Consider the following 27,226-nt stretch of genomic DNA (forward strand, 5'->3'; position numbering starts at 1 on the left):
AAGCATGGCTCTGTACTACTGCAGTGTAACACAATTTTATTAGAAATTAGTGTTTGTTTTCATCATCTATACTGAGCAACAAAGAATTGTAGTTACATGATAAAGAAGGAAGTTCTTTCATACCGGGACCTGTGCTGTCTTTCAGGCAGACCTCGGTGGGGTAACAGGTTGATTAGAACCTAATACTGGTCCCTGTGGTTAACAGCAGGCTTCCAGTTTTCTCAGAAACTGACAAGAATGTTTGACTTTTATCCACAACTTTTGTTTACATTCCCTTTGGCTGCTCGGAGTTGAAAAATTCACAACAGCCAAGAGCTGCTTTCTGAATGGGGCTGGGAAACTCAAAATTCCCCAAACCTTTACACCACAGTCTGATTTAAAAAGCTAAGATTATTTCAGTGAGTTCAGTGTTAGTATTTTAAGACCAAGGAGATATTTTCAGTTGGAGGAGATAAGTGCCCAAGTCCTAGACTCTTGTGCTTTCTCAGGAAGAAAAGACTACTCGCCACTGACACAGCTGAGGATCTGAATGTGAGAGCAGTAAAGAGAGGCCACAGGGGCTGGGGAGGTCAGAGGACAAGCATTAAAATACCTCAGTGGGGAGCTGGGACTTTTGAGTATTAAAAGGCTTCAGGAAGGCAGCTGAAGAAACAGGCCAGTGGCCTCAGGCAGAAGCATTCCAGTCACTGTGGGAAAGCCACAAAGCCAGAGCCGGAATCTGGCCAAAGAAATGGATTTGTCTTCATTTTGTTACTCCAGTGAGGGCTGGAAGAACTGTTTGTAGCTGATCACTAAGGTGCCCCACCTGAAAGTCTTTATACATTCAAGACTGTGACAAGTGTAAAATGCCTGATTAGAGTCACTTCCTCCCCCACCCCCCATCATGTCATTTCAGGTCCTTGTGAGCATCTGCTAACCCTGGCCTGGCATTTGCCCGTAGGCTGTATGGGGTCAGCCATGAGCAGCCACTTAGCTATAGTAAGAGTAGTCAAGAGACATGAACTTGATAACCTATGTCCCTTCTTGACTGGGTACTGCTAAGTGGCTGTGCTGCTTTGTTAGGCTGGTTGAACAGCTTCCCTAGCGGCATTCCTTTGGAAAAGAATTTGGATAAGCAGCCTCCCAAGGGCCAAGCCAAACAGAAGGATGAAAACCAAAGCCCTGAAGAGGATCTTGCACCCTTGCCCAAGAGCTGGTGCTTGGCATCTCCAAAAGAAAGCAAGCAAGCTTTCAAGGTGCTGAGGCTACTCACATCATCCTGTGTTCAGGGACTCACCACTGGACAGAACCGCTGTCTCCAGCCAGGACACAAAACCAGTAGCATGGGTGGGAGGCAGGGGGTGTGTGTGGCGAAGCACAGCCGCCTCTACACAGGGCTGCCAGTAATGCGGGACTCTGCGTTCGCTGCCGCCACCTGATAGGCCTGCAGGCCCGGTGCCCATGGGCTCCACAGCCTCCCTGCTGCGGCTCTTGCTCCTGGCTGCAAGCAGCTCCTGGCCCCTGTGATGGCTCTTTGGCTTTACAGTAAGTGAAGACAGCATGCCTCGGAGCCGAGGGCAAGTGAATCAAAGAGAGCAGTCATGTTAGACCTTAGAAGTCAGTATGTGGGGGTAAAATGTCCTTTCTCAAAGGGGTGTTATTAGGACCACAGGTCCTAACTTACACATCCCTTCCCCTCTGTGCTCTCTGTGCTGGCTGCTTGGCCGGTTTGGCAAAGCCAAAGCTGGTCAGTTTTTTTTTTTTTTTTCAATTATTGCTTCTTTCCCCTCCCTCAGATTGATTCTGTAGGGAAGAGGGGATTAGGATCAGAAAAAGATGACATGGGTTAGGGCAGAATACAAATCTCCTGAATAAAAGTACAAAGTGCTTTAAAGAAATAGATCCCAAAGGCATCAAAAGGGCCAAGGGTTCTGCTTTACTCAGGGTCCTGGAACCCTGGAGGGGTAGCAGAAATACCAAGTCCCCTCATTATTAGACTTAAAACTAGTCACTTCCTAGATTACTTTTTTAAAACCAAACTCATCAAGCCTATGCTTAAACACCTTAGGAAAAAAGGAGCCCCGTTTTCCTTAAATTGGGCCTCCACAGCACCAGAAGCCACCTTCCCCAGAGTGAACCCATTCCCCATGGGCCTCCACTGAGGCCTGAAGTAGCCCCTCAGTAGAGCAAAGGGACACTCAGCAAACAGCCAAGGGGAATGCTCTTGGCGGGGAGGTGGGCAGGTCAGTCCACTCAGCCCAGGGCAGCAGCGACTCCCTGTGGCAGGAAGGGAGATGCTGAGCAAAGGGGCCAGGGCTCAGTCCTCCTGAAGTGCTGGGGGAGCAGAGCAAAGAAGCATGATCCCTCCCCTGCTCAGAACCTCTGACCTCCCAGGCAGGGCCTGTCATGCCTCTGGGTGCTGGAGCAGAGATGGAGCCAGCAGCAGCGTGGGGTGGCCAATTGGGCGGGGCTCCACAGGAGGGCAGACAGGGCGTCCCGTGCCCTGACTCCCGGAGGGTCTTGTCAGTCGCGATGGGCAGACTGGTGGCTGAGCTGCCGGTCATCGTAAGTGCTGTAGCGCTTGACGTGGATGCGGCGGACCCGGTCCCGTAGTTCAAAGGTCTCCTCGTCTTCACTGGGAGAAGCCTGGCTGCGGCTCCGGCTTGTGGCCTCCAACAAGGAGTTGTCTGGGACTCTGGGGGTCTCATAGAGTAGGACGTTGAGTGTTTCCTCATAGATACGGGCCTCTGGGAATTCCACCTGGGGAGGGGGATTGAGAGGAGCAAGTGGGGTTTCATCCCAAAGAGGGAGCAGCATGTCAGGGCCTTCAGCCCTGGTGGACTCCATAAGGCCTCCAGAACTCTCTCAAGAGACACGGCTGTCTGTCTTTTGAGGGAGGACAGGGGTCTCCCTCTGAAGGTGTGAGGAGATGCACTCTACAGACAGAAGGATGCAGAAGATTAGCATCCCTCCCTTGCCCCACTCAATCCCAGGCCAGTGGGATTGTGTAGAGGCTATGGCCTTGGCTCTGTGGTTGGGCCTAGGTATAAATTCAGCTCCACCACTTACTAGCTGTGGGGCTTTAGGCTCAACCGTGCTGTGCTTCAGTTTCCACATGTTAATATCTGCCTCAGAGTTATTGTGAACATTACATGAAAGACATAAAATGCTTAGCAGAGAGCCTGACACACAGTAAACAAACCAGCAAATACATAAATAAAAGCTTGGCTGTTTCGAGCCCTTCACATGCACACATTTCTCTCCCAGGTGAGCTGCCCTCCCACCCCAGCAAAGCTCTGCTGTCTCTGAAACACGTTCATGGGGTGGGGGTGGGGGTGGGTAGGTAGCTATTCTCGAGGGAGGTACCATCCGCTTGCAGTCTAGGGACAGAGTTAGCTGGGTTTGTGTTAACTGTCTCCTGTCAAATCCCTCACATGTGCCTGACACTGTGTGGTTACTGCAGAGGCTAAGCTGACTGACCCGAAACGCTCAACCAGCGGGGGCCAGACAGGAGATCTGAACAGCTATTTCTACTGCCCTGCCCTGCACTGCCTCTCCTGAGAACTGTCTCATTTTCATAGCAGCTCTTTTAAATTCATACTATCATTCCTGAGTTTTCAAATGAGGAAATAGAAGCTCAGACGGTTTAAAGGGCTTATCTAAAGTCAGAAAACTGATAAACGGTAGGGCCAGAATTCAAATCTGAATTGGGCCAACTCCAAAGACCTGGTCCTTCCCTGCTGGTCAAAAGCTCCACCTCTCAGCTGACCAGAGCAGAGTTGTGTGCCATTCCCTAAACCTCTTTTATTAGCTTTGGTCCATGACCAGTACCTCACAGTGAGTTTGGGAAAGACGGCAAAACGTCACTTGGGGCCACCCTACCCATGCAGACAGAAGCCCCTTACCTTGGTCTGCTTCTTCTCCGTGGCGTACACGATGGAGGTGCAGCACACCTCTGCCAGCTTCCGACCCTGGCCGTAGAAAGACCAGCAGCAGATCTCATCGCCAATGACGTCCTTGATGAAGAGCACTCGGCCGTTGAAGCGCAAGGAGAGCTTGTCGAACAGCTCGATGTTTTTCAGCAGGTGGTCGTCGGAGTTGCTGAAAAACCGGTAAGGGCCCTCGGGCCTGGGTCCCAGCACAAGAGCAGGTGCTAGCTAGGCCCTCCTCTCCCCACCTCTCCCCTGTCATGCTTATGAGATAAGGAAAAGTCAAGATGCCAGAGGGACAGGGAGAGAAAGGGTCACAGGGCACCCTTTGGGTTTGGGGGCCTGCAAGGAAAAGGAGGTGGTTGGTTTTAAGTTAAAGTAGAGAAAACTGGGGGAGGGAGGTCTCCTCTCATCAGGCCCAGAAGGAAAGAGGTCACTGCCATCTCAGCAGGAGGACCCCTACCCTTGCTGTCGGGGTGGCACTGGCAACATGCCTGCCCACGAGGAGTCACTGAGAGGGTCTGGGTCTCCAAGCCTGCAGCCTCCTGCATATACCTAACTGGTGTGTTGAGAGGGGACAGGGGGACAGGGGGACATTGGCCCAGCAGTGAAGTACAAAAGCTGTCTTAGGAGGAGTCCCAGCCCCTTGGCTTCCCAGCCTTCCTCCACCCTGTAAGAGAATGCTGGGAAAACACCTGGCCTGCTGCCCGACATGACACACGTTAACAGAATATTACATGTTCAGTCTCGTCTATGTCCCAGCCAGGGCCCTGAATCGAGTTCCAAATGCCCTGGCTCTGATTTCCCTTCAACTCTCTGTCTCCTCCAGAGACCCAGACCTATGCTAACTGTGCCAGGCTCCCCTTGGGTCAGCTGCCCACCTTCTGTCTGCTCGCCCCTTTCGGCTGCTTCTGCAGTCCTTCCCCAGGCAGTGCACCCCACCCCCTCGCCAGGACCCCTCCCTACCTGGTGTAAGAATACTTGTTGTTGCTTCTGTTGTACAGCAGCTTCACCACAGGCTGTGAGGGAGAGAGCGTGAGGGCCAGGCAGGGGCCTGCGACCCGCAGCCCACAGCCCTCTGAGATCCCTCAGAGGTCCCAGTACCTTGGTGGAGGATTCAATGAGCCTCTCCTCTTCCTTCAGGGATGTGATGATGGGGATGTTGCACACAGGGTGGTAGGAGTCCTTCTTGTCCTGGGACACACACAGCCAAGAAGCTTTTTTGAAATCTTCTGTTTGCCAGGCTTAGCTGGGCTTTCCCCAGAAGCTGTCAGAGCCCCTCTGCACGGCCACCTCATGCTTGTTGAGGAGGCATCAGAGATCAGGAGGCCCCTGGCAACAGACACTTCCAGCTGGCACGCAGACCCCCATTTCCAGAAAACCTAAAATCCAGATACCTAGGTATATAAACAAGAAGCTGGGCCTAGTCACACTGCCTGAGTCTGTCACCGAACAAACTGACTGGCTGCCAGCTTGCTCAGCCTGGGCGACACCTGGTGTGTCTAACTATGTTTGAACTCATCAATCATCCCTGCCATGCACCCTTCCATGACTGGACCCTTCTGTCCTTGAAGGAGGGGGCCCATCCTGACCTCATCAACTTGCCCCAACTCCGCCTCCATACCTGCAGGGCAGTCTGGCACATGTTCACCAGCCCCTGAATGAGGTAATATTTCGCTTCAGCCATCAGTTCCTTGATTTCTTGCCGGTTCTGAGGGAGGATGATGGTGTCATCTCGAAGGTAATTCAAAATGGTGCCGAAGTGCTTTCCACATCGGTCTATGAGGATCCAGCCTAGGGATTCAGACGGGCCCCAGAGGGTTACTGTTTGCTTCCAGGTACGTCAGAGCAGGCCACAGGCAAAGGCCACCTGACGAGCCTGGTGGCAGGTGCTAAGAAGCACAGGAGCGTAAGGCCCACAGCATAGGAACAGATGTGGGAACAGAACCTCTAGCTCCCTTTTTACCTCTCCTCCCTGAAACCAAGAACATACTGCGGGAGACCCAGGCCCTCCAGGCTCTGTGGAGGCCCACAGAGGTGTAAGCTGAAGAGCCCACAGGCCCACTTCCTGGCAACAGAAACCACCAGGCCCTGCTTGCCTTCTGCCCACTGCCTGGTCACTATTGGTTCTAGTGAATATTTTTAAAGTATGCATCTTCTCCCTGGAAAACGTGTAAACACACAACATTCTATACACAATTTCAAAGAATTCTGAAGCTCTACTAAGAACTCCAGGTGAAGGAGTCTTACACTAGGTGAACAGGAAAAATGGGCCTAGACCTACCAGGCTTAAGCCCTGCCCTGAAGTCATTTCCTCAGGAGCCCTTCCTTCCCTCCCCAGCCCGCCTCACAAGTCCCAGTGCCTCACCTTCTTTGTCAGTCAGCACCTCCATGCGCCCACTGAACATGGCCTTGAGCATGGTGTCGTGCCGGGTTAGTGCCCGCACGGTGGTGTAGTACAGGGAACCACCCACGTTGAGCTGGACGTATTTGTTGCCCAGGCCTCCTCCCTTGAAGCCGCTTAGCTTGGGCTTGGCCCCTGAGGCTGGACACAGACAGGTATCCCCCGACATCTCCCGCTGCAGGTAGATCACCACACGGCAGGAGGTCGGCTTGGAAGGCTCCACTGTGGTGGAAGGGTCACGAGCGAGTGGCCAGTGGAGGCCAGAGCCTCATGCTCTCAGCACTGTGAGCGGGAGATGGGAGAGAAGATAGGAGTCAGTGGAGGAGAGCCCTCAGCCAGGAGTGGGGAGGAAGAAAAAGACATTCCTGCCATGATATTCTTCATGGTACCAGCAACCAGGCCCGGGAGCACAGTCTCCCAGAACCTGGTGCTGGTCACCTCATTAGCCTTCCTGAGACTCAGCTGAGCTCTGGGTGGCAAGGCAAGCAAACCCTTAGAACTAGTCAGAGACAGCTCCAGGAACAGACTGGGCAGAGCAGAAGTCCTTACCCCGGGGAGCCACCAGTCAGCTTCCAGTTATTTTCTTCTTAAGGTTCCCAGGATCCAAGGCTTCCAGCCAAAAAACCTACTGGGAATCCAGCCAGCCTAGGAGTTTCCCAGGAGTCCGAGGGACAGGATGCACTTCCTTTCTAATGATTCCAGGCTCAGGAGCAGCCTGCACCAGTGCTTCCTTTGAACACCACCCAGAGTCTGGCTTCAGGAAGGCAAGTAAGAGCAGCCTCAGATGAGCATGGACTGAGCCAGGCTGGAGGGAGCCAGCCAGCATGCCCAGCAGAGGTTACCTTGGCTTCAGTCGGGGTTTCCTGACCTTCCCCTGTTTTTGCATCATCCCTGTCCCAAGTTCCTGAAATTGTCACCATTTTTCAGGATAGAACAACCACAGGATGGCTATTTTTGCTCCTTTTTCCTGAGAGGGGGCCCAGCCTATCTCTTCCTTTCTTCCTGCCCAAAAAGAATGGGGAGATAGGATAAGAAAAGACCAGATGATAAATCTAAAAACAATTAAGTGATTTGGAAACTGAAACACTAAAAGGAGTTCATAGAAGGGAGGAGTGAGGAAGGCAAAAGAGGGCAAAGCCAGGTCACCTCTTGTGATCTAGATTCTACATATGTTTTGGTTTTCTTAAGAATCACTAAAATTATTCATTGAAAGAAAAAAATAGCAAACATTCTTTCCATGTTTATTATGTTCCAGGTACTATTCTAGGCACTTAAAACATCTCAGCTCATTTAATTCATTCGGCAATAAAACAATATTGAGTGCCTAGCAGGTTAAGCAGTAGGGACAGATATGAAAAGATATTGTCCTTGCCTTCAAGGAGTTCAAAGAAGCATGATAATGTTAACAAGAATAAAAATAGTAACAGTTAGCATTTACTTGGCCCCTGCTTTGTGCCAGGTGCTGGGGATACAGAAGAGAACAAACAAGTCACAGCCTCGAGGAGCTTATGTTCTAGTGGGAAGACAGACAGCCAACAAGAAAATGAACAAATAAGCAGGCAATTCTAGAAGGTGAGAAATGTAATAAAGATGATAAAACAGAAATAAGAGGCACTAATTTGGATGGGGAGCTGGGGAAAGCCTCTTTGGGAAGGTGACATTCCAGCTGAGGTCTGAAAGAGCATTCCAGATAGACGGAAGAGTAAGTGCAAAGTTCCTCAGTTAGACACAAGTTTTAGGAACAGAAATAAGGCCAAGGTGGCTGGTGCATAGAAAGAAAGGGGAAGTTGGCTGGATGTAAAGTCAGGGAAAGCAGGGGCTGAATCATATTGAAGACTTTGGATTTTATACTAATTGTAAGAGTAATGGATTGTAGGGTTTGAACAGTGGAGTGATATGATCCGAGTTTACTCCGGCTGCTTTGTAGCGAATGGATTGTAAGGTTGCAGGAGAGCAAGTGGGAAGACCAGAGGAAGCAGTAGTCTAGGCAAGAAATGATGAAGGCTTGGACTACAGTGGTGGTTAATACAGTCAGAAAAAAAAGTGGAATGGCGTCATTTCATCATCACACACGCAGACATTTACATCATCTCTAAGTGCACTGGTTTTCCCACGTTTACTGCTCGACTCTCCAAACAGTCCTTAGCACAATGCTATGCACATTTAAAAGTATTTAATGTTAAAAAAAGTATTTAATATGTCAGTCTGTTAGACTGAAATCCCTGCAAAGATTTAAGTAGGTCCTAGGGAAGAATGTCCAAGGAAGGGCCAGGGCAGGTGCTGTATGAAATACTGAATTCCTTTGGTGGTTGTCCAATGTGGATAAGATGAGCCCCCACCAACAGACTGCCCATTCAGTAAATAAACTCGAATGGCATGAGATCATCTTACCTTCCTTTGCCCACCCCAAAGGAATAAATCCACCCCTTAACAGGTTTTAACAAGTTCCCTATGTATTTTGTGTTTGACCCCAATTTCCCCAGGATCAAAGAAAGCACACATACGTATTCCACCAAAGCAAAGGAGCTCAAAGACTGTGGGCTACTAACAGGAAGGCAAATCCAAGCTAATCTATTCCTTTTCTACAAAGCAATTGCTTTGAGCCCCTGGATGACGTCAGCTCAGATTCTGCCCGCTCAGATTCCGCCCAGGCCAATGGATTCCAGGAATCCTGTGGCAGGTGACGCCCCAGAAAGTAATTTCAGTGAGAATGAAGTTTCCACTGAGAGCCTCAGTGCTTTTCCTTCCGGACTTTGTGTGTGGATATTTGGGGATGCTAGGGGGCATATCCGTGTCTCGTTCGGCGAAGCTAATGGGAATCCAAGCCGAATAAAGGGCAAACTACCATGGCGGTGTTATAAGGTGGGGTCCTAGGGAAAAAAGGTCCCAGGAATCCGTCACACTGGGGATGGGGAGGGCGGGAAGCGAGGAGGAGCCGATCTTGGCTAGAGAGGGCGGATCTAGCAGAAATCCAAGGTGTAAATCTTGTGCTTCATCCAAAGGGTCTGGGGAAATTGAGCGAGACCCAACCTCTCTGTGGTCAGGGTAGAGTCTTCCCCAGCCCCTACACCACCTCACCACCGAGAAACCGAGACCGGCTCTAACACCCACCCCAAGGGGAGGATCTGAGCTCTCCGCCTCCCTTCGCCGTCCCACGCCTTTTCCCCGAGACCGGATGGGGCTCTTTGCTCAGTCCGGGACCCGTCCATCCCTTCCCCTAGGGCACGGGCAGGCTCAGCTCTCACCCTCCCCGGTGGCGCCTCGTCTCAGCTGGGCTGCAAGTCGACACCGTGCCGCCCCTAGACTGTGGCCGCCTGCCTGCCAGCAATCCCAGGCGTAAACTCGCATCCTCCACCCACAGACCCTGCCCGCAACCGGCCGGAGCCTGAGACTATAAGGCGGGGCAGGCCTAGCACCCAATCAGGCGGCAGGGAGGAGCCCCTGAGAGTATGTTGCGGTGATCGCACAGGTACTTCCGTCAGCCTTTCCGGGGCAAAGGCTTCTGGGTCTTGTAGGCAACCGTCCCTCCTCTCAGGCCTCTGTTTCCCAGCAGGCTCTGCGAGCTGGGCGGTGGTAAGTACTTCCGGCGTCAGGAAGTGACGTTAGGGATAAACAGGTCTTGTATCCGTGGCAGCAGCTGAGGCAGACGAGTCGGGCGCTGGTTGCCGCGGACCAGGGAGAGGAGCTGCCTGCCGACGTCAGCCTGGACCACAGACGCTGCGGCTACGGGGTGGACAGGTAGGCCTTGACTCCGGGTCTGGGGACTTGGGCGGAGCCGGGGCGAAATGAGCTTGACAGGCCCGCGCCCTGCGGAAAAACAGTCTCAGGGCGAGAGAAACGTGGGAATTCCGCCCGGCTCTGGAAGCGATTTTACCCCAGGCTTGGGCCTGGAACTTTACGCGCCGATACTCGCAAACGTTTTAGGAGGAAACTGCGGCTCAGATAAGTTCAAGGAGTTTATGTAGTGAAGACAGCCAGCTCTGTCACCCAGGCCTTCTTAACTTTCCCCACATTCTGCTGGCGGAGCCTGCTTGTTGCACCCAGTGTGGATCCAGGGGAGCCGCCCTCGTCTTCAGGGAGCTTAGTCTGGCTCTTGTGTCTAATGTTCCTCAGATGAGCGTGTGGTGGGAGTTGGCAGAGAATCCAGTAGGCGGCTGTGAACCCTCTCCCTCCACTTCTCCTGTCTGACCCATCTCCTTCAACCATCCCCTCCAACCATACAGCTGGCTCAAGCCAGGTACCTGGGAATCTTGCCTGACTCTCCTTCATTTCTCCCCAAATCCAGTCAGTCATCCTTTACTAAGTCCTATCAACTCGACTTACGAAACATCTCAAATCAGTACACTTCTTCAGCTCCAAGCCTTGGTCATTGTAATAGCCTGCCCTGTTTTCACAGTCATTCATTCCACAAACATTTGCTGAGTGCCAGTTTGGTGCAGGCACCATTCTAGATGCTAGAGTTACAGGGATGAACAAGATAGGTGTGGCCTCACCCTCTTGTTCCCTCCAACACATTCTCCATCCTGGGTCAGAGGGATTTCTCTAAAAGGTATATTCGTTTATGCCATTCTGCTGAGAATCTGCTGGCTGCCCATTAATTATACTTATCCAGGCTCATTACTGCTGCTTTCAGAACCTCCACCATCCAGCTCTAGCTTCCTCATCCTCTTCCGCTCTCCCCCTTGCTCAGTGTTTCAACCACACTGTACTTTTGTTCTTGGAATGTGTTAAATTTTTTTTAGAGCCTCAGCGTCTTCACACATGCTTTTCCTTCTGCCTGGAATATCTCCTTCTCCCTTCAACTTGACAAACTTCTGGGCATCCTTTAGGCCTCAGCTTAACTGTCACTTTCAGAAGGCTTTTATTTACAAATTTTTTGTAATTTTGTTTCCATGTGAGTTACTTCCTCCTGCTAAGGCTTCACATAGGACCGTGTGCTTTTCCTCATACTATTATCACTATTTGTGATTATTTGTGTACTGTCTGTCCAGAGGTCAGAAACTAAAGTATTAAAGCATTTTCTTCACTACTCTATCCCCAGAGCAGGGACTCAGTAGATGTTGGTGAATAAATGCACACCCTCAGGAAGAGCAGTGGTAGTTGAACTGGATCTTTGTGCCCTCAGGTTATTTGAAGCTTTCTAGACCAGCTGGTCTGATTAATCACCAGGTAGGTGATTATATGTGAGTATATGTGTAAATAGAACAAATAGGAAGACATATCTTTTTTAAAAGCCCAGTTATAAGGAACCTCTGGATGATTAAAATGTTTCAAAAAGCCTATTTATTTGTGTGGACTCTAGTGAGGCCAAAGGCTCTGGGCCACAGTCATTCACAGCCAGGTATGCATTAGTTGGCCCACACAGTGTTGAAAGTGGGTTTTTTTTTTCTTACTTAAAATTTTTAAATTAGATACTTTACTTTAAAAATCAGATTACATATATAAATCTGGATTTCTAGTCTTCTTGAAAATCAGTTCTGGCAACAGTGGGACTTAATTCTTTCAAACCATTGCTCTTCCTATGGTATACCAACCTTAGGCAGTCACTCTCAGAATCACCCTTTTCAGAACAGAACTTCTCTAAGGAAGCTGGAAGGGAAACAGGTGAGGCTGGGGGAGGTGGGAGGGAAGGGCTCAGGGCCAGGTTGCCGTAGGCTTTGGAACACCTGGGGTTTTGGAGTTGGTATAGCAGCCAAGACAGAGCATGTGCTCCCTTAGAGAGAGGGAGAGAGGGAGGGAGAGGGAGAGAATGAATGAAAATGAGGATTGAGGATGAGGATGAGTTTTCAGTGTTTCCTTCCCAGAATTGAGGCATTCTTTGGACCAGGAATGCAAGGTGACCTGGGAAAAGAAATCTCTGTTGGTTCTTTTGGCCTACAGAGAAAAACCCAAACTCTTTAGCTTAGCACACAGGGTCTTTTTGATCCGGCTCCATCCGACCTTTCCAGCTTCATCCGTCTTCTTTGCAGGATAGGCCCTTCCAGCGGCTTCAGGCTCTTGTCCAGGCTGTTTTCTCAGCTTGGAATGCCTTTCCCTGGCCTTTTTACTTGGTGTGTCCTTGGTGATACTTCATTCTGTTTTGTGCTTTCTGCTAGAAAGACACTGACCCAAGCTTTGGGTCCCAGTTCAGGCACGTGTACCTGTGGCGTACATTTTGGGTAGTATTCTTACACTTGGCTTCTTACTTTCTTAAGCCTAATTTGTAATTCACTCACATTTTCTCTTTTACTTGCTTTTTGTGTTGTTCCAGTACTGTATCTGAAAAGCTTTTTCATGTCCTTTGGATACATTAATGGGGATAAATAAATAGGCTTATGGCTCACAACTTAGTTGACACGTCAACTCCCTCACCCTAAGTTAACTGCTGTGTTCTCCTCCAGCGCTTTGGTGATATTTCTGTAAAGCACTTAACACAGTATAATTTTTCAGTGTACATGTCTGTCTTCCTCCAGCTGAACTCTGTGCTCCTCCAGGGCGGGCACCACGTGCACTCATCTTTACCCCCAGCATCTAGCAGTGCTGGCATGTAGTAGGCACTCAAGAAATGTGTGTTGAATGAACGATGCCTGTGACAAGCAGCTGGACTTTATTCTTTCCTGACCCTTGCTCCTATGACACACCTCCTCCTGGCTCCCCCTTCAAAGCAGAACTTCTCTTCTCTAGGGAAGCTGGAGGGAAACAGGTGAGGCTCAAAGAGGTGGAGGCAGAGGGTGGGCGGAGCCTTTGGAATACCTGGGTTTTTGGCATTGGTGTCCGGGGCCAGGAGTGGGACTGGGCTGGAAGCATGTATTTCCTTGGGTGGCTGGGAAGTGATCTGGGATTGGGGCTGGTTTCTTTACAGCCATGGCCAAGGACATCCTGGGTGAAGCACGGCTGCACTTTGATGAGCTGAACAAGCTGCGGGTGTTGGACCCAGAGGTTACTCAGCAGACCGTAGAGCTCAAGGAAGAGTGCAAGGACTTTGTGGACAGTGAGTGTCATTTGGGGAGACAGGGTACTGCTCAGCTTTGAGCTGTTCTGGCTGTGTCTTCCTCTTCCCCCCACCGGCTGACTGCAGCTCTTGGCCCTGCCACAGTGGAGCTGCTGGCTCCCAGGAGGTTGAGCCTGGCCTTCGTGAATTCTCATGTGCTACCTGCTTTGCCTACTCTCTTCTTACGCTCTCTTGTAGGTCCAGAGCACTAGTAAAAACAAATACTGTGATGGGGAGAGATGGGTGTTTATTTAGATACACCATCTCAGGAACCTTAAACTTCATGGGGGCAGGACTATGGCTTACGGATGGGAAATAGTTATATATTCATAATTTGATTTCTTGGGAGAAATAGTGTTCTCAGTAGCAGACTTGCCATTGTTTGGAGTGAAAGTTGATTGACTGGAGTTTCTACAGGCAGTTCAAAAGACTCAAATAAGGTCTTTTTTTTTTTTTTTAAGCTGGATACTCGGGATACCTCCTGTCCCAGCAGCCAAATAAGCCCAGTGGCAGTGAATATAGAGCAGATTTAGCTAGAGCAGGGATTTCTGGGCCTTCTGGGAGCTCCATTCTATAGGCTGTGGAGAGAGCTTGACTGGCAAAAGGTGGTGTGGGTGCTCCCACCAGTCTTCTGATTGCTCTGTTCATGCTGTTCTACCATTTGGGCCTTAGTTTACTCTTCAGTAATGTGGAATTCCACTGTACCCAAGGAAATTGAAAAAAGCAAATGGGAGATTAGGTCCTTAAATGCTTTGAGCTTTTTGTTAGCTCTGGGTACAGGCAGAAAGCTCCCACCCCAACATTAACTGAAATATGTTGTCTTATCTGTGGCTGTCTAGAGGCAGCATTCCTGTCCTGAGTCAGTCCATTCATGAACATGGCCCTTTGTGCTTCCTGTCACTCCTGGGAAAGCAGGATGGGTTCCCTCCAGAATACTGGCCCACCAGGAGCCTAGTCTGAGCTAACAGCTACTGGCTGGCTCAGTGGGGACTCAGGGTCCACCTATGCCCCAGTCCCGCTCTGGGCACCTGGTCACCCTTCTCTAGGTTTGGACCAAGGCTGGTAGACACTAAGCTTTTTTGACACAAATTAGGAGGGGCAATTTGCTCTGTCTTTTCTCTGTAAGGGAATGCTAAGGGAGAATGGTGATGCTGAGAAAATAAAACTTTTTTTTTTGTCCTTCCCCCAAAAGAAATTGGCCAGTTTCAGAAAATAGTTGGTGGTTTAATTGAGCTTGTTGACCAACTTGCAAAAGAAGCAGAAAATGAGAAGATGAAGGTAAGATCAGCATATGTTTTGTCCAAATCTTGGCCTGGAACCCTAGCCTCTCATCCTTCTGCCTTTTATTTTTTTGGGGTGGGGATTGTTTTATTTAATTAAAATAAGATTTTAAATACCAAGTTCCATACAAATATTGAATTATGGTGTACACCTGAAACTAACATGTCAACTGTATCTCAATTAAAAAGTAAGTAATTCTTGGTCCAATTAACCTATTTTTTAAAAATAGTTTTATTGAGGCTTGATTTTTATACAAGACTCATCCATTTTTAAGTGTGTAATTCAGTGATTTTTAGTAGTATTATAGAGGTGTGCAACCATTATCACAGTACAGTTTTAGAACATTTTCATCACCCAAAACTATTCCTTTCTGCCTCTTTGCATTCAGTACCTTCTTGTATCCCCTGCTCCAGGTGGTCATTAATCAGTGTTCATCTCTAGATTTGCCTTTTCTGAACCTTTCACATAAATGCAGTTGTACAGTATATATAGTCTTTGTGCTTCTGGATTCCGTTGTGTTAAATTTTTGAAGTTCATCCATGTTGTAGCGTAAATCAGTAGATTGTTCTTTTTCACTGCTGAACTAATACTCCATTGTATGAATTTATTACATTTTGTTTATCCATTCACTGGTTGATCAGTTAACCTACTATTGAACTCATATGCCAGGATACTTTCAGTCATTGTTTCCTTTAATCTTTTTTTTTTTTCTTGGTTGGGGGGGGTAATTAGGTTATTAGGTTTTATTTGTTCTTTAAATGGAGGTTCTGGGGACTGGACCCAGGACCTCGTGCATGCTAAGCATACAATCTACCACTGAGCTATGCCTTCCCCTCTTGTTTCCTTTAATCTTCATATCAGCACTGAGATAAGTGGTTTATCCTCATTTTGTAAATGAAGGTGTGCAGTGTGGGTGACTCGGCAAAGGACACAGGCTAAATGGCTCTGGGGGTGCTCCTAGGTCTGCCTCAGAGCTGCAGTCTAGTTCTCACTGGGCGCTGTGGGATCATGAGGTTAAACTTCCTTCTGACTTACTGAAAGCTCTGGGTCTCAACCTTCCCCCTGCTGGGCACTGAAATAGCCCCCAAGTGTCCCTTCCCCAGTTGAGGAGTTAATGCTGAAGATGTTTTTAGTGAAGCCATGGCCTTCTTTGGCAATACTGTTCTTCTAGGCCATTGGTGCTCGGAACTTGCTCAAATCTATAGCAAAGCAGAGAGAAGCCCAACAGCAGCAACTGCAGGCACTCATAGCAGAAAAGAAAATGCAGCTTGAAAGGTAAGAATTTTTGATGTAAAGCAAGTTCTTGACTCAACTGTGATTTTATTTTTCCTTCTTGAATGGTCACCTCGTCCATATTCTTCATCATCGTTCTCCCGGGAATAGTCTTGTCATCCTGATTTGAAGATTTTAAAAATAAAATTACATTTGATGGGAAGAAAATTTAATTTCAAACAACCTCTAGTTTGAGAGCATGAAAGCACAGGTAGTGTCTAGAGTTGGCTGGCTCTCTGAAAGGAAGACTCTCAGGGCTAGAGGCTTTCCAAGGGTGGCCCCAGGTAGGGCATTGCCTCTTACTTTTTTCTTTCTTGCCCTCACTAACTTCATTTTGAGCTCACACCATTTCTTGGAATCATCTAAATCACCCACATTCTTCTATAGAAGAATTAAGTCCATGGTTTATTTCATCCATTTTTCTAACAATTTTGTTTTTCAGGTATCGGGTTGAATATGAAGCTTTGTGTAAAGTAGAAGCAGAACAAAATGAATTTATTGACCAATTTATTTTTCAGAAATGAACTGAAAACTTCATTTTGTAGCAGGAGGGCAAAAAAGAAAAAAGAAAAAAAAAAAACCCATAACCCCAAATCAAAAAACCCTCTGTACCATTGCAGTGACTTATGACCCAGTGTGTTGTATAAGGTGTGTGAAGAATGCAGCATCTCTGAAGGCAGTAATAAATCAAATCTGAGGGAGCTTTTTTCAGATGTCAGTGCATCTGCAGGTGAACACCCAGTGGCCATGGTGGTCCAGGTTCTCACCTCTTGCATTCTCAGTCTGAACTGAGCAGTATGTGAACTTTTTTTTTCTTGGTATATTTACAAAGCTTTGGAAGGAAAAGCAATAAATTATTATTTTCAAATGGCTTGATCTACCTCTTTTCCTGATACCCTTGAAATGTACAGTTAACCCTTTATAAGAGAACCCTGCCCTCCCTAGCCCCTAGTCCACAAAATAAACCAGGTAGTGGTCAGCAGCTTCTTTTATTTGGACCAGACACACGAGTCAGATGATACTCCCAACAATCAGACCGTTAGGGCTTCTAAGCAAAACAAAGAGAGGTAACTAACCAGGACCAGTGCCTACCATTTTCCACGTGCGTTCACAGTCTTTTTTTTTGAGTTGGCCTTGAGTACAAATTTAGAGAAAGCTAATAAAATACCAAATACTAATGTGAAGAGAATCTATATGCACCCATTGGACCTGTCATGCCCAGCCCCCTGTCCCCTTTGGGAACAAGACAGGAAGGAATTCTTAAAACTATTAGGATGGATGAAGTTATTCAGTAAGAAGCACAGCTCCAGATCAGGTTTTGAGACACCAGACCTCAGAGTAAAGCAACTTATGTTAGGTGGTCTCTAAAAAGTAACAGAAGACTAAGGTCTGGAAAGAGGATAAACAAGGAGACTAAAAAATCTCTTCTCGGTTACGAGAGCTGGAGCTGCGGATCAAGCCTGATCAAGATGACAGCCTCCCAAAAGCACTGAGACTTCATGGCAGAGCTCATGGGGAAAAAACCAGTGGGAAGGCTGGCCGGGATTGGTGAAGTCCTGGGCAAGGAGCTGGAGAAAAGAGGCTTTGAAAAGGCCTATGTGGTCCTTGGTCAGTTCTGGTTCTAAAGAAAGACGAAGACCTCTTCTGGGAATGGCTGAAGGACACATGCGGCACCAACGCCAAGCAGTCTCAGGACTGCTTCGGGTGCCTTCAAGAGTGGTGCAATGCCTTCTTGTGATGCTCTCCGGGGAGACCCCGATCCCTACCCCCAGTATTGAGTCTCCAGAGTTTGCAGTCAAGTGAGGACTCCTCCTCCGTCTTCTACAAAGGAAAAGATTGCTGTTGTGGTCCACACCTCCGATGCACTCCAGGGTCCTTTGGGAGTTCTCTCCCATCACCATTTCAACTTTTTTGGAGGTCTCACTCTTGCTTGCATTTCCCTTCTCTCCCTGCCAATTTCATGTCAGCAATTACCAGCTTTTCTGAGTGGATTCCTGGTTCCTTCCTTCACACTCACCCTCACCTCTGGTCTGTTTTATGCCATTTGGTCCTCTTTGGCAGAACAGTTACTGTTCTTGTAAAATTTTTTAAATCAATAAAGTCAGTGGCCGTCAAAAAAAAAAAAAATCTCTTGTGGGATGATCTTTTTAAGACAAATAATACACCTTCTAGTCTGACCCATTTCTGACTTAGTCTCACTAGGGTTGAACCTTAAGGAAAACTAAGTTTAAAGCTCTTATAGACTATCTCCCCACCACCTAGGAGTGGGGGCAAGAAAACAGTTTTTAATGAATAGTAAAGAGGCATAATTTCAAACTTAAAAATGGCCTGAAACATCCCACTGTTCATTTTGCTGATTCACGACATGCTGTAGACTCCGGAGTCAAGGTTTAGTCACACGCTGGTCAGATAAGTCATGATACATGCCAAGTAGGCCATGTTTCTTGGAAGTTTATCTAGTTTCTGGTCTGGTCCTGCCTTTAGTAATCCTGCAAGGGAACTTGGGCACACAGCAAGTCCTTTGGCACCACTTCGCCATAACCTGGCCCACACCCTCTGCCTGTCCTCAGGTGATGGGTCTGTTTGTGCCAGTGCCCTTGGAAGGTGACAGTTTGATATGCCTCTTGCTGGTGTCTTGCTCCTGTGTGTTGCTGCTGGTATATTTCAAATACTATTGAAAACCTGGGTTCTGAGCAGTTTTCCTGGTACTGCGTCAACAGGAAACTGCCCTGTGGGCATCTCTTCCTGGGGCCCATGGTTCTCATTTTTTCTTTATTTTCTCCTTGTAGTAAGGGTTCCGCAACAGGAAAAGCAGAAGTATAAGAGGGATGAGAAAATAGGGAGTGTAGACAGATATAAGGAATAGTCGTTCGTGGAAAGTCTTAGGTCCTAGTCCTTTGAAACAACTGGCTTTGGAGAAGTCCTCGAATAGAAATGTGGAGAGGATTGGTATCAGAGTTGTCATGGTGTGCACTGAGTAGATGACTGCAGGGGTGCGGATCCACCTACAGCCTCCTGAGGTCGTTGGGGGGAGAGAGAGAGAGAGAAGCGTCAGGTCTGCTTGTGACTCCAGGGATGCCCACAACATCCTTCCCCGTCTCTGCCTGCTCCCTTCAGCTGAATCATTCTACCTCCTTTTCCAAGTGGAAACCAATGGAAAGCTGGATGTGTTATAATAGTGCCTAACGTGCAAACTTACATGACAGCTGGAGGCCTAACACACTGACTGCCAAAGAACTAAGGGTGGGGGCTGGAATTTAATTCAGAAAAACTGGGGCAGTAAAATGGCCATTACCAGTTAAACCTGGTTGGTCTACAGTGCAATGGTGCTGGGGGCAGTCCTGCCAGCAGCATCTGTTAAGTAATTATATAGCGGTGAGAGGGATCAACAGATTCTGCTGAGAGAGGACTGGGGGGCTCCAGTGGGACATAAGCTGTATAAGCTTGGTTACCATGAACACTGGTATAGCTGCCTTCTTTATAAAAGCATTAGTCATGTGGGACACTTAAGGATAATTTTTAAATGAGATGTTGAACCATTTAGGGATTAGCTTAATGCTACTGCTTACAAGCCAGTATGATACTCCCAAAGCAGAAAAATAAAAGCCAATAATAATAATAATAAATTTTGTAGGGGGAAAAACAATAAAAAGAAACAAGTTCAATCTTTAAAGTAGCCTCAGGTTTCACGTGTAAGAGGTTTCTAGTCGACTGAGGCAGCCCTGCAGCCCAGCTGACCAGACACTAGCCTGAGCCACATTAACGTCTCTTTACAAGATCTACCCTGGCCATTCCCAGCAGATCGTCTGTCTCCTTCCAGGGACCACTCCCCACTCCCAAAAGATTTCTGGCACCTGGTTTCAGGGCAAAAATGGGATCTCCCCACCATTTACCAACCTTTGAAGAAAGCATATGTTGCAATGGGGAAGAAAGGCAGCTGAAACACCAGCTCGCAGAACAGGAAAGACTTAAACCACATTGGCGGGTTCTGCAGCAGAGGGTCTTTGAACTCCTCAGTGTACCACTGCCGCAGGTTTCTCAGCTGGGAAAAGAGCACGATCACGATGAATATGGCCACCGGGCAGTACAGGCATCACCAGCTCCAACCCACTGGAAGAGTCATTCATTGCCCAGGCCCCTTGGCAGCAGACAGCACACCCAGCTGGCTTTTGTGCTACCCAGCGTTTGTCAAGAGCAACAGTATCTGCCACTTAGTAGGCTCTTAGTTTGCTGAACAAATACACGGATGTGACTTATCTGCCAACACCATCATGATATTTGTCCTTTCACAACAGCAACTGCACAGCAAACTCCAAGGGCCAGATTGCCTCAAATACAGAAATGAATTTCCTCATCTTTTTTGGAGGGGATGGGATGGGAGGGAGGTAAATCTCTGTGAAAACCTCTGTGAATATGCAATTTTAGGCAATTTGAATAATCCCCAAATCTCAAGTTCCTCATCTTTCTTAACCCCCTAGTTCTAATTTCTTTTCTCCTTTTAGGAGACCAGTAGGATATTTGTAGAAGAACAAACTCTCCCCTATACCATAAACTATGTAGCTTCTAGGTTATGTCAAGGCTGGACAGTTAGTGGTCTCAGTTCTAGCTTGGGCCCCACTTTCATAATTACACTGTCATATCAAAAGATACAGATCCATGTTGATGTGGCTACAGGCAGGGGAAGGAAGCGGGAGGATTTGAGGCTGCCTAGTTTGTGCTCTTTTATGAGCCCGAAGCCTCCATACCATGCAGACTACTGTTAACCTCCTGGAGACAGCATCTTAACACACCTGCCTTCAAAGCCAAATATATGTCTTGTTATTATGATAAATCAAGATAACTCCCAAGATAAGAATTTGGCTTACAATGGAAAATTCAAAAATATTTTTCCTGTTAATTTTTAATCTAAAGATAAAGGTTCACAGTTGTGAAATAGAAGCCTCTTTGCTGTGAGTGAGCTTTAAGCAAATATCCAGACACCAACATTCTGTTAGCATAATATTAATTACAAAAAGGCCTTAGCTAGATAACCAATTTATTGACCAAATGATCTTTAATTTGTATTTGAGTTGAAATTTAAATTCACAGCAATATCCTTAGCTTCTTCCTAAGCACTTTTCAGGATGGTAATGTGAAAATATTCACAAAGGTTAAGTCATGGCACCTCTCCTGGGCTCTAGTTCCATACATGTAAAACAAGTGACTTGGACTAAATGTTTCTTAAGATCCTTTTTTGCTTTCTAGATTTACTTAAAACAATTACTTAAAATTTACTGTAAAAAATCCTGGAAGGAAGAAACTATTTTAAAAGATTTACTGCAGAATTGAAAAGGCATTCTGGTTCATTTGAACTTCATTTTCTATTTAATTTGTATATTCTCTCTGATACACCCATTTCATAAATCTAGGCAAATTTGTACAACAGTGTAATTTCTAAGGGCTGCAGGATGATATTAGCAAAATTTACAATCCAGGAGACCCTTGAACAACACGGGTTTGAACTGCACAGTTCCACTTACATGCAGATTTTTTTCAACAGTAAATACTACAGTACTTTACAGTACAGTACTGTGGCTGGCTAAAATTTGAGGATTGGGAGGAACTGTGGGTATGTGGGGGCTGACTATAAATTATACGTGGATTTTCGACTGTGCAGAGGGTCGACGCCCTTAACCCCTGAGCTGAATGAAGAGCATTGGGACCTGGGGATAGAGTGCCTAGCTCTGGGCTAAACACTTCACCTCACTAAGCTTGTTTCCTGATTTATAGCACCTACTTCACTGTTGGTCAGATGAAAGGAGTTAATGCTCAGTCTTTAGAACAATGTAAATGTTCTAGCTAGCACATAGCAAATGTTAAGATTACTTAATCAAATGTAATTAATATTTATTTGGAGGAGTTCAAATTTAATCCTATTAAAATCTCAGCACGTGAGTGGTCTTTCATAAGAATTATTCTTATTAGGTAAGACCCCCAAAAAGGTAATAAAACTCTTTCCGTGTATACCTGACTCACATTTGATTCAATTTACCACTGTCATCCATTAAAGTCACCAGCCCTATGCACAAGGATTTCTAAACCAGAGTTGCTACTGAACAATCTTGCACTCCTCTGCCTTAGAATGAGTGCAGACTGGTTTCAGGCCTAGATGCTCACTTGTTTTTCCTTATTTTAACAGAAGCAGTGCTACCCAGCTGCACGTGGCACTACAAATGCTTCCCATCCCCTCTGTGTTCTAATCCAAACTAGTTTTACTGTTTCATACTAAGGGTTTTTATAAGTATTGATCTGGTTCAAACCAAGACAGATATTTGCAACTTTTAGCCCAATCATTATGTGATCTCCACAATCTTTTTAGTTCTAGGGGAAAACTCCTTCTGTTTAGGGAGGAAAAACACAACAGATGTTAAATTTTGGCACTTTTTCAAAGAGAATCTGAAGATAACTCAAGGCTTTTATTAGCGATATTTCCCCATACAGAAGCAACAAAACCATCTTTGCCCACCCAAAGCACCAGGAGTGAATAAAGACACAGGCATCCCAAGCTGGGATGCCCCTGTGTTGCTAAGGCCTTCAAACAGCATCAGGCAGACACATGAAAACACACACACACACACACACACACACACACACACAGTTTCTGGTCAGAACCTGCCTACGTTGGCTCTTGATCTTTTACAGTAAGTCAATTTAAAAAAAATAAAGCTGAGAAAACTTTACCTAATCAAATACGTGAGTTTAAATGGGTCTTTATGATGCTGGACACATTTAATTGTATTTTGTGAGTGATCAGCAAGGAACTTGTGGTAATGGCACATTCAGAAAAGATAGGGAAACCAACAGCTGTTAAGTCTGGACGGGCTGGCTGCCTGGAGTAACATAACTGCCTAGTATGAAAGGAACTCATAATGTCAGAGACTAAACAGGTAGTGTGCCTGAGTTCTGCTGGCCAGCAGACTGCACAGACATGGCTCTCCTTTCTTCAAGGCAGCTAATAGCCGCTGCAGAGCTGTGACAACCTGTTCAGAAAGATCATGTACCACCTGGGCCTATGTGGTAGGCTGAATAATGGCCCCCAAAGATATCCACATCTTAATCCCTAGAACCTATGAATGTAACCCTGTCTGGCAAAAGAGACTTTGCAGGTGTGATTGGGTTAAGGATCTTGAGATGGGAAGACTATCCTTGTTATCTGGTGGGTCCTAAATGTAATCACAAGTGTCCTTATAAAAGCGGGGCAGAGGGAGATTGGACTAATGAAGAAAAGGCAGCAAAGTGACAACAGAAACAGATATTGATGTGATGTCGCCACAAGCCAAGAACACCTGCAGCCACCAGAAACAGAGAGGCAAGAACAGATCCTCCCCTGAGACCTTCAGAAGGAACCAGCCTGCAAGACTCATTTCAAACTTCTGACCTCCAGAACTGAACGAGCTTAAGTTTGTGTTGTTTTAAACCACTGTATTTTTGTAATTTGTTCTGTAACAAATAGGAAACTAATACACCCTGTATCTGTTTGAGCTTGTAATTTAACCCAACTCTCTTCTACTTGACAATTGAAGCTACAGAGCCTTGTCTTGCCCAAGACTCTCAAGCAGTTCGTGGAAGAACAGTTCCCAGACTGTGGGCCAGTGCTCTTGCCACACACAACCCAGGAAAAGGTAGGTCAGAGGTCTTCCCAGTTATGTTTGGAGCTAGAAACAAACCAGACTATGGAGTCGGGGTATATTGTCCAGCAGTGGCTCTTAACCTTTTTGGGAGGGTTGGAGCCCTGGAAAAGTTGATGGAAGCTACAGAAAACACAAGACACACGCAATTTTGGATATCCCATTAGGGGTTCACAGACCTCAGGCAAAGAACGCCTGCTCTGCAGAGAAAAAGCATTTAAGGAAAAACAAAGGCAAAACCAAATCTTTAGGTAGACAAGTCAACCGTGCCCACCCTTCTACAGTCTAGAAGCGCAGAACTGAAGACTGGAATCCTGGGATAGAAGGTTATAGGGTCCAGACGTGAAAATAAAACGTAAGAATTAAAAAGCATTAAAGCGAAGTTTGGGGTAAATAATACTCTCCAAAAACCAAGAAATGGGGCTTTTCGCCTCTGTTTCTACCCAGGTGATCATTCTTACTCAAACCCAATTAAACAGGCTGATTTGAAAAGGTGTCGTCAGTTTATTTCTGAGCTTTGGAAGTTGCTGGATCCTAATCGTGAAGTAAGGACGCCCAGCGGGTGTCTTTTAGCCGGTCTAATTCTACTTGCATTATTTCTCTGGGATTAGTCGGTATTTTAAAGCTCTCCCAAGAAACACAATTTTAAAGCAAGTCCAACATATGATTGGGGCACTGGATCATCCAGATTACTTCCCTCAAATACCGACAACTGATCAGAGCTGGGGTATGGGAGCCTTAAACTAACCCAGGGAAGAGCTGTCTTTAAAAGGAGCAAAGTGCCCACAGAAGCCCAGGAGAAGCTGCTGGGAGAAACGAAGAAAACCTCGAGGAACTAAGTCGAATTGACCGGTAAGGAGGGGCCGCAGCGCCGGCAGGACCCCAGGAAAGCGGAAGGGAACCCTGACTGGGCGAGGCGGGGGGCGAGGCCTGAGGAGGGGAGGTCACGGCGCCGCCGGGAGAACCGCTGGCCGAGGGGCCCCAATCTCGGCGACCGGCGGCCAGGACCGACGGAGCCCTCACCTCGACGGGGTAGAGATCGCGCGGCAGCAACGCCTGCAGGTCCATGAGGAGGGTGATGGGGATGTGGGTGAGGAAGTAGAAGCCCAGCAGCCATTCCAGGCCGCGCCGGGCGCCGAGAGGCCCCATTATCGGTTGGTTAAGTCGGGCAGGACTCGAGGCGACGTTCGCCGGAACGCGACGTGGGAAGAGGCCCCGGCTCGCGCCGTCCGAGACCCTCCTCCCGCCCCACCCGACCTGAGGGTGACGCCGCCGGCTCCCATTGGCTGAGAAGCGGCAAGCGGGCCGGGAGCGGCTGCAGAGGCGGCCCGCGGGCCGTTTCAATTGGCTGTGGAGAGCGCCGCGTGAGCGTGGGCGGTGCTGCTCGGCCGCCGCGTGGGACCACTCCGGGCGGTGGGCGTGCACGTTGAGCCGCTCTGCCCTCCGCCGGGACCGCCCGCCTCCTCGCCGGCACCGCGTGCGCGCTGGGCTCCGCAGCGGCTGCTCTCCTTGGCGCTTTCGCTCATCACTCCTCCGTTCCTTCATTTCATCCATTTAGCGCTTGCGAAGCGCCTCTTGTATGCCCGGCCTTGGACGCTTTTGGGGATGGAGCTCCCAATGCAGTGGGGTGTCACCCTCCAGGGCCGGGAGGACAGTGCGTGGTGATCCGTGCCGTGGGACCAGCGGTCAGGAGCTCTGTCCCGCCGTAGTTGAGGGTCCCGGAAGCCTTTTGAAGGAGGCAGCCAGCCTCAGTTAAGAAAGAAGCACAGGAGGTAAAATTGACTAGTCTTGATGATTGTGGAGGATGAGGGAGGACCAAGGGTTCATTTTCATTCTGCAAATATTTTAACTATATGCTGGGCCCAGGTCTGCCTGGGACAAGATGGGGCTTCCATTCACTGAGAAGAGGGACATAGAGGAGAAGTGACTGAAAGAGAAAGTAATTTGGTTCCGGCCATGTTTCATTGAGCAGTCTCTGCAGCCTCTGAGTGGGAAAGTCTAGCAGGTAGTTGGATTAACATGTCAGAAGATGTAGATTTGTGAGGCCTCGGCGTTTGATGGTAGTTGAAGTTTTGAGAGCAGGAAGTCTGTAAGATATCTTAGAGGAGTCCTAAACTCAGAGGTCATGGGAAGAGGGCGTTGAGATACAGGTGGACAACAGGAGTGTGATATCTCAGAAACATGGGGAGAGGGAGGGTCAGCTGTGTCAAAGCAGCACTGAATGGTACCCACCTGTGGTCTTGTGAGAGCAGCTGTGGCTGATAGAGGCAGAAGCCAGATGAGAGCAGGGCAGGGGGTAAGGAGGTGGGGAAATCGAGGTAGTGAGTGAAGACATCTGGTTATGAAGCAGGAGAGAGAGAGACGAGGCAGTAGCTGGAGGGCTTATTTACTTTTCAGAAGAGAGAGACTGGAACACTTCTCTTTAAATGCTGCTTGAAGTTTCATCTTCAAGGAGGAGAGGTAGTCCATACAGGAGGAAGAGAGCAGGAAATGTGGCTCAAGGCCGCCGAGGACCTGGAGAGAATGGATTAGGGTTGGTCAGAGGAGAGCTGTGCTCCCCAGAGTGGGCCCCAGGGGGCTAAGACAGAAAAATTGTTGTCAGTGTGGGGGACCCAGCTGAGATGTGTGGCCATTGATCTGGAGGCCTCACTCTCTAGGCTGTGTGCTTTTCTCCCATTGTGAGGTCTTCTCACAGAAATGCTGTTGGCCTCACCCAGGGTCAGGGTGATTCTGAGGAGGTGAACAAGAGAGTGATTGAAGAGGGCGAGCATGCGGTTCAAGCAGGATAGGGAGTGAGTGACATGAGGCCAGAGGGGACTGGGAGAAAGTGGGAAAGTGAATGGGTGTGAGGCCTGGCTGAGGAATGAGCATGAATGTGATGGGAGCAACTGGATGGATGGGCCAGAAGGTTGGGAGAGGATGACAAAGGGGGTGCAATGTCTGGGCTTCTGGGATCAGAAGAGGTTCTGCCCAGGGGGAGCTGTGGCAGAAGCAGAGTGGAGGGGGAGGTACTTGGAGATGAGGTCAAAGGACAGAGAGCCCAGTGTGTGGGATGCATCGACTGCAGAGGCCACCTCGGATGGTGGTGGCAGTTATGTGGAGAGAAGGTGGTGAGGCCGTTGCCAATGTCTCTGGTATGTAAGGGGAGTGACCAGGAGGGAGGTGGGCTTGGGCTGAGGTCTGGCTTACCCCTTGGAGAGTGGAGGGGAAATGGTGTGGATGTGGCCTTGGGGAGCAGGGAGGCTGGTGACCCCACCTCCTGCCCCTGAGCCTGTGGAGCGTGAGAAAATGAACAGCTTGCCATGGGGAGGGCTGCGGGGAAGCCGAGACCTTAGGGGCAGGGGAGTCAGGTGTCAGTCACGGTGGGATGTGAGGGCAGGGGCTGTGGAGGGGTTTGTGAGCCCCACAGTAGAGGTGCTTGGGCTCTGGAGAGGAGGTGGGAGGACAATCAGAGCAGGGTGGAGGGAGCGCACAGCAGGAGAGGGAGGGGGAAGTTCCTTCTGGGCTGATGAATAAGGGATGACCTTCGTCAGAACACACAGCTCTGGCATCCTGGGGTTGCTGGGGGACAGGCTGGAGTGCCCCAGCACCCCTGTACTCGGGAGGGGCCTCCCTCCTCCCCAAGCATGGCTTTCGGGACAAGGCGGCACCTTTGAAGCTGTGCTCCATGCTGATTGTAACTGCCTGCTGGGGAGAAGGGGTGTGGGGCCCCTCAGCTGGGATT

General features: G+C 48.3%; 3 protein-coding genes and 1 pseudogene across 6 annotated transcripts; 2 read left to right on the forward strand and 2 right to left on the reverse strand.

Annotated features, from left to right (window-relative positions):
* Positions 1–19: 19 nt before the first annotated feature.
* Positions 20–9,710, reverse strand: TNFAIP1 (TNF alpha induced protein 1). 2 transcript variants are annotated; one of them, XM_031468359.2, is made up of 8 exons: positions 9,558–9,710; positions 6,862–7,066; positions 6,277–6,594; positions 5,533–5,702; positions 5,013–5,102; positions 4,875–4,927; positions 3,885–4,080; positions 20–2,739 (listed from the first exon to the last, which is right to left on the reverse strand). In XM_031468359.2, the coding sequence occupies exons 3-8, from the start codon at positions 6,479–6,481 to the stop codon at positions 2,503–2,505; spliced, it is 951 nt and encodes a 316-aa protein (XP_031324219.1). In that variant the 5' UTR covers positions 6,482–6,594; positions 6,862–7,066; positions 9,558–9,710; the 3' UTR covers positions 20–2,502. The 2 variants fall into 2 exon arrangements, with proteins under 2 accessions (XP_031324219.1, XP_010977293.1); XM_010978991.3 differs by lacking the exon at positions 6,862–7,066.
* A 193-nt stretch (positions 9,711–9,903) lies between these two features.
* IFT20 (intraflagellar transport 20) lies at positions 9,904–16,703 on the forward strand. Of its 3 annotated transcripts, none has more exons than XM_010978995.3 (6): positions 9,913–10,050; positions 12,765–12,994; positions 13,154–13,282; positions 14,475–14,560; positions 15,735–15,838; positions 16,278–16,703. In XM_010978995.3, the coding sequence occupies exons 3-6, from the start codon at positions 13,156–13,158 to the stop codon at positions 16,357–16,359; spliced, it is 399 nt and encodes a 132-aa protein (XP_010977297.1). In that variant the 5' UTR covers positions 9,913–10,050; positions 12,765–12,994; positions 13,154–13,155; the 3' UTR covers positions 16,360–16,703. The 3 variants fall into 3 exon arrangements, with proteins under 3 accessions (XP_010977296.1, XP_010977297.1, XP_064351957.1); XM_064495887.1 differs by having other exon boundaries at positions 9,915–10,050; positions 12,742–12,994; XM_010978994.2 differs by lacking the exon at positions 12,765–12,994 and having other exon boundaries at positions 9,904–10,050.
* A 102-nt stretch (positions 16,704–16,805) lies between these two features.
* On the reverse strand, positions 16,806–24,734 carry TMEM97 (transmembrane protein 97). The gene is made up of 3 exons (XM_031468358.2): positions 24,526–24,734; positions 19,733–19,877; positions 16,806–18,850 (listed from the first exon to the last, which is right to left on the reverse strand). Exons 1-3 carry the CDS (start codon positions 24,649–24,651, stop codon positions 18,597–18,599), a joined length of 525 nt encoding a protein of 174 aa, XP_031324218.2. The 5' UTR covers positions 24,652–24,734; the 3' UTR covers positions 16,806–18,596.
* On the forward strand, positions 17,305–18,023 carry LOC116157756 (barrier-to-autointegration factor-like; annotated as a pseudogene).
* Positions 24,735–27,226: the final 2,492 nt, after the last annotated feature.

This window comes from Camelus dromedarius, chromosome 16 (assembly GCF_036321535.1).
Source record: "Camelus dromedarius isolate mCamDro1 chromosome 16, mCamDro1.pat, whole genome shotgun sequence".
NCBI lineage: Eukaryota > Metazoa > Chordata > Mammalia > Artiodactyla > Camelidae > Camelus > Camelus dromedarius.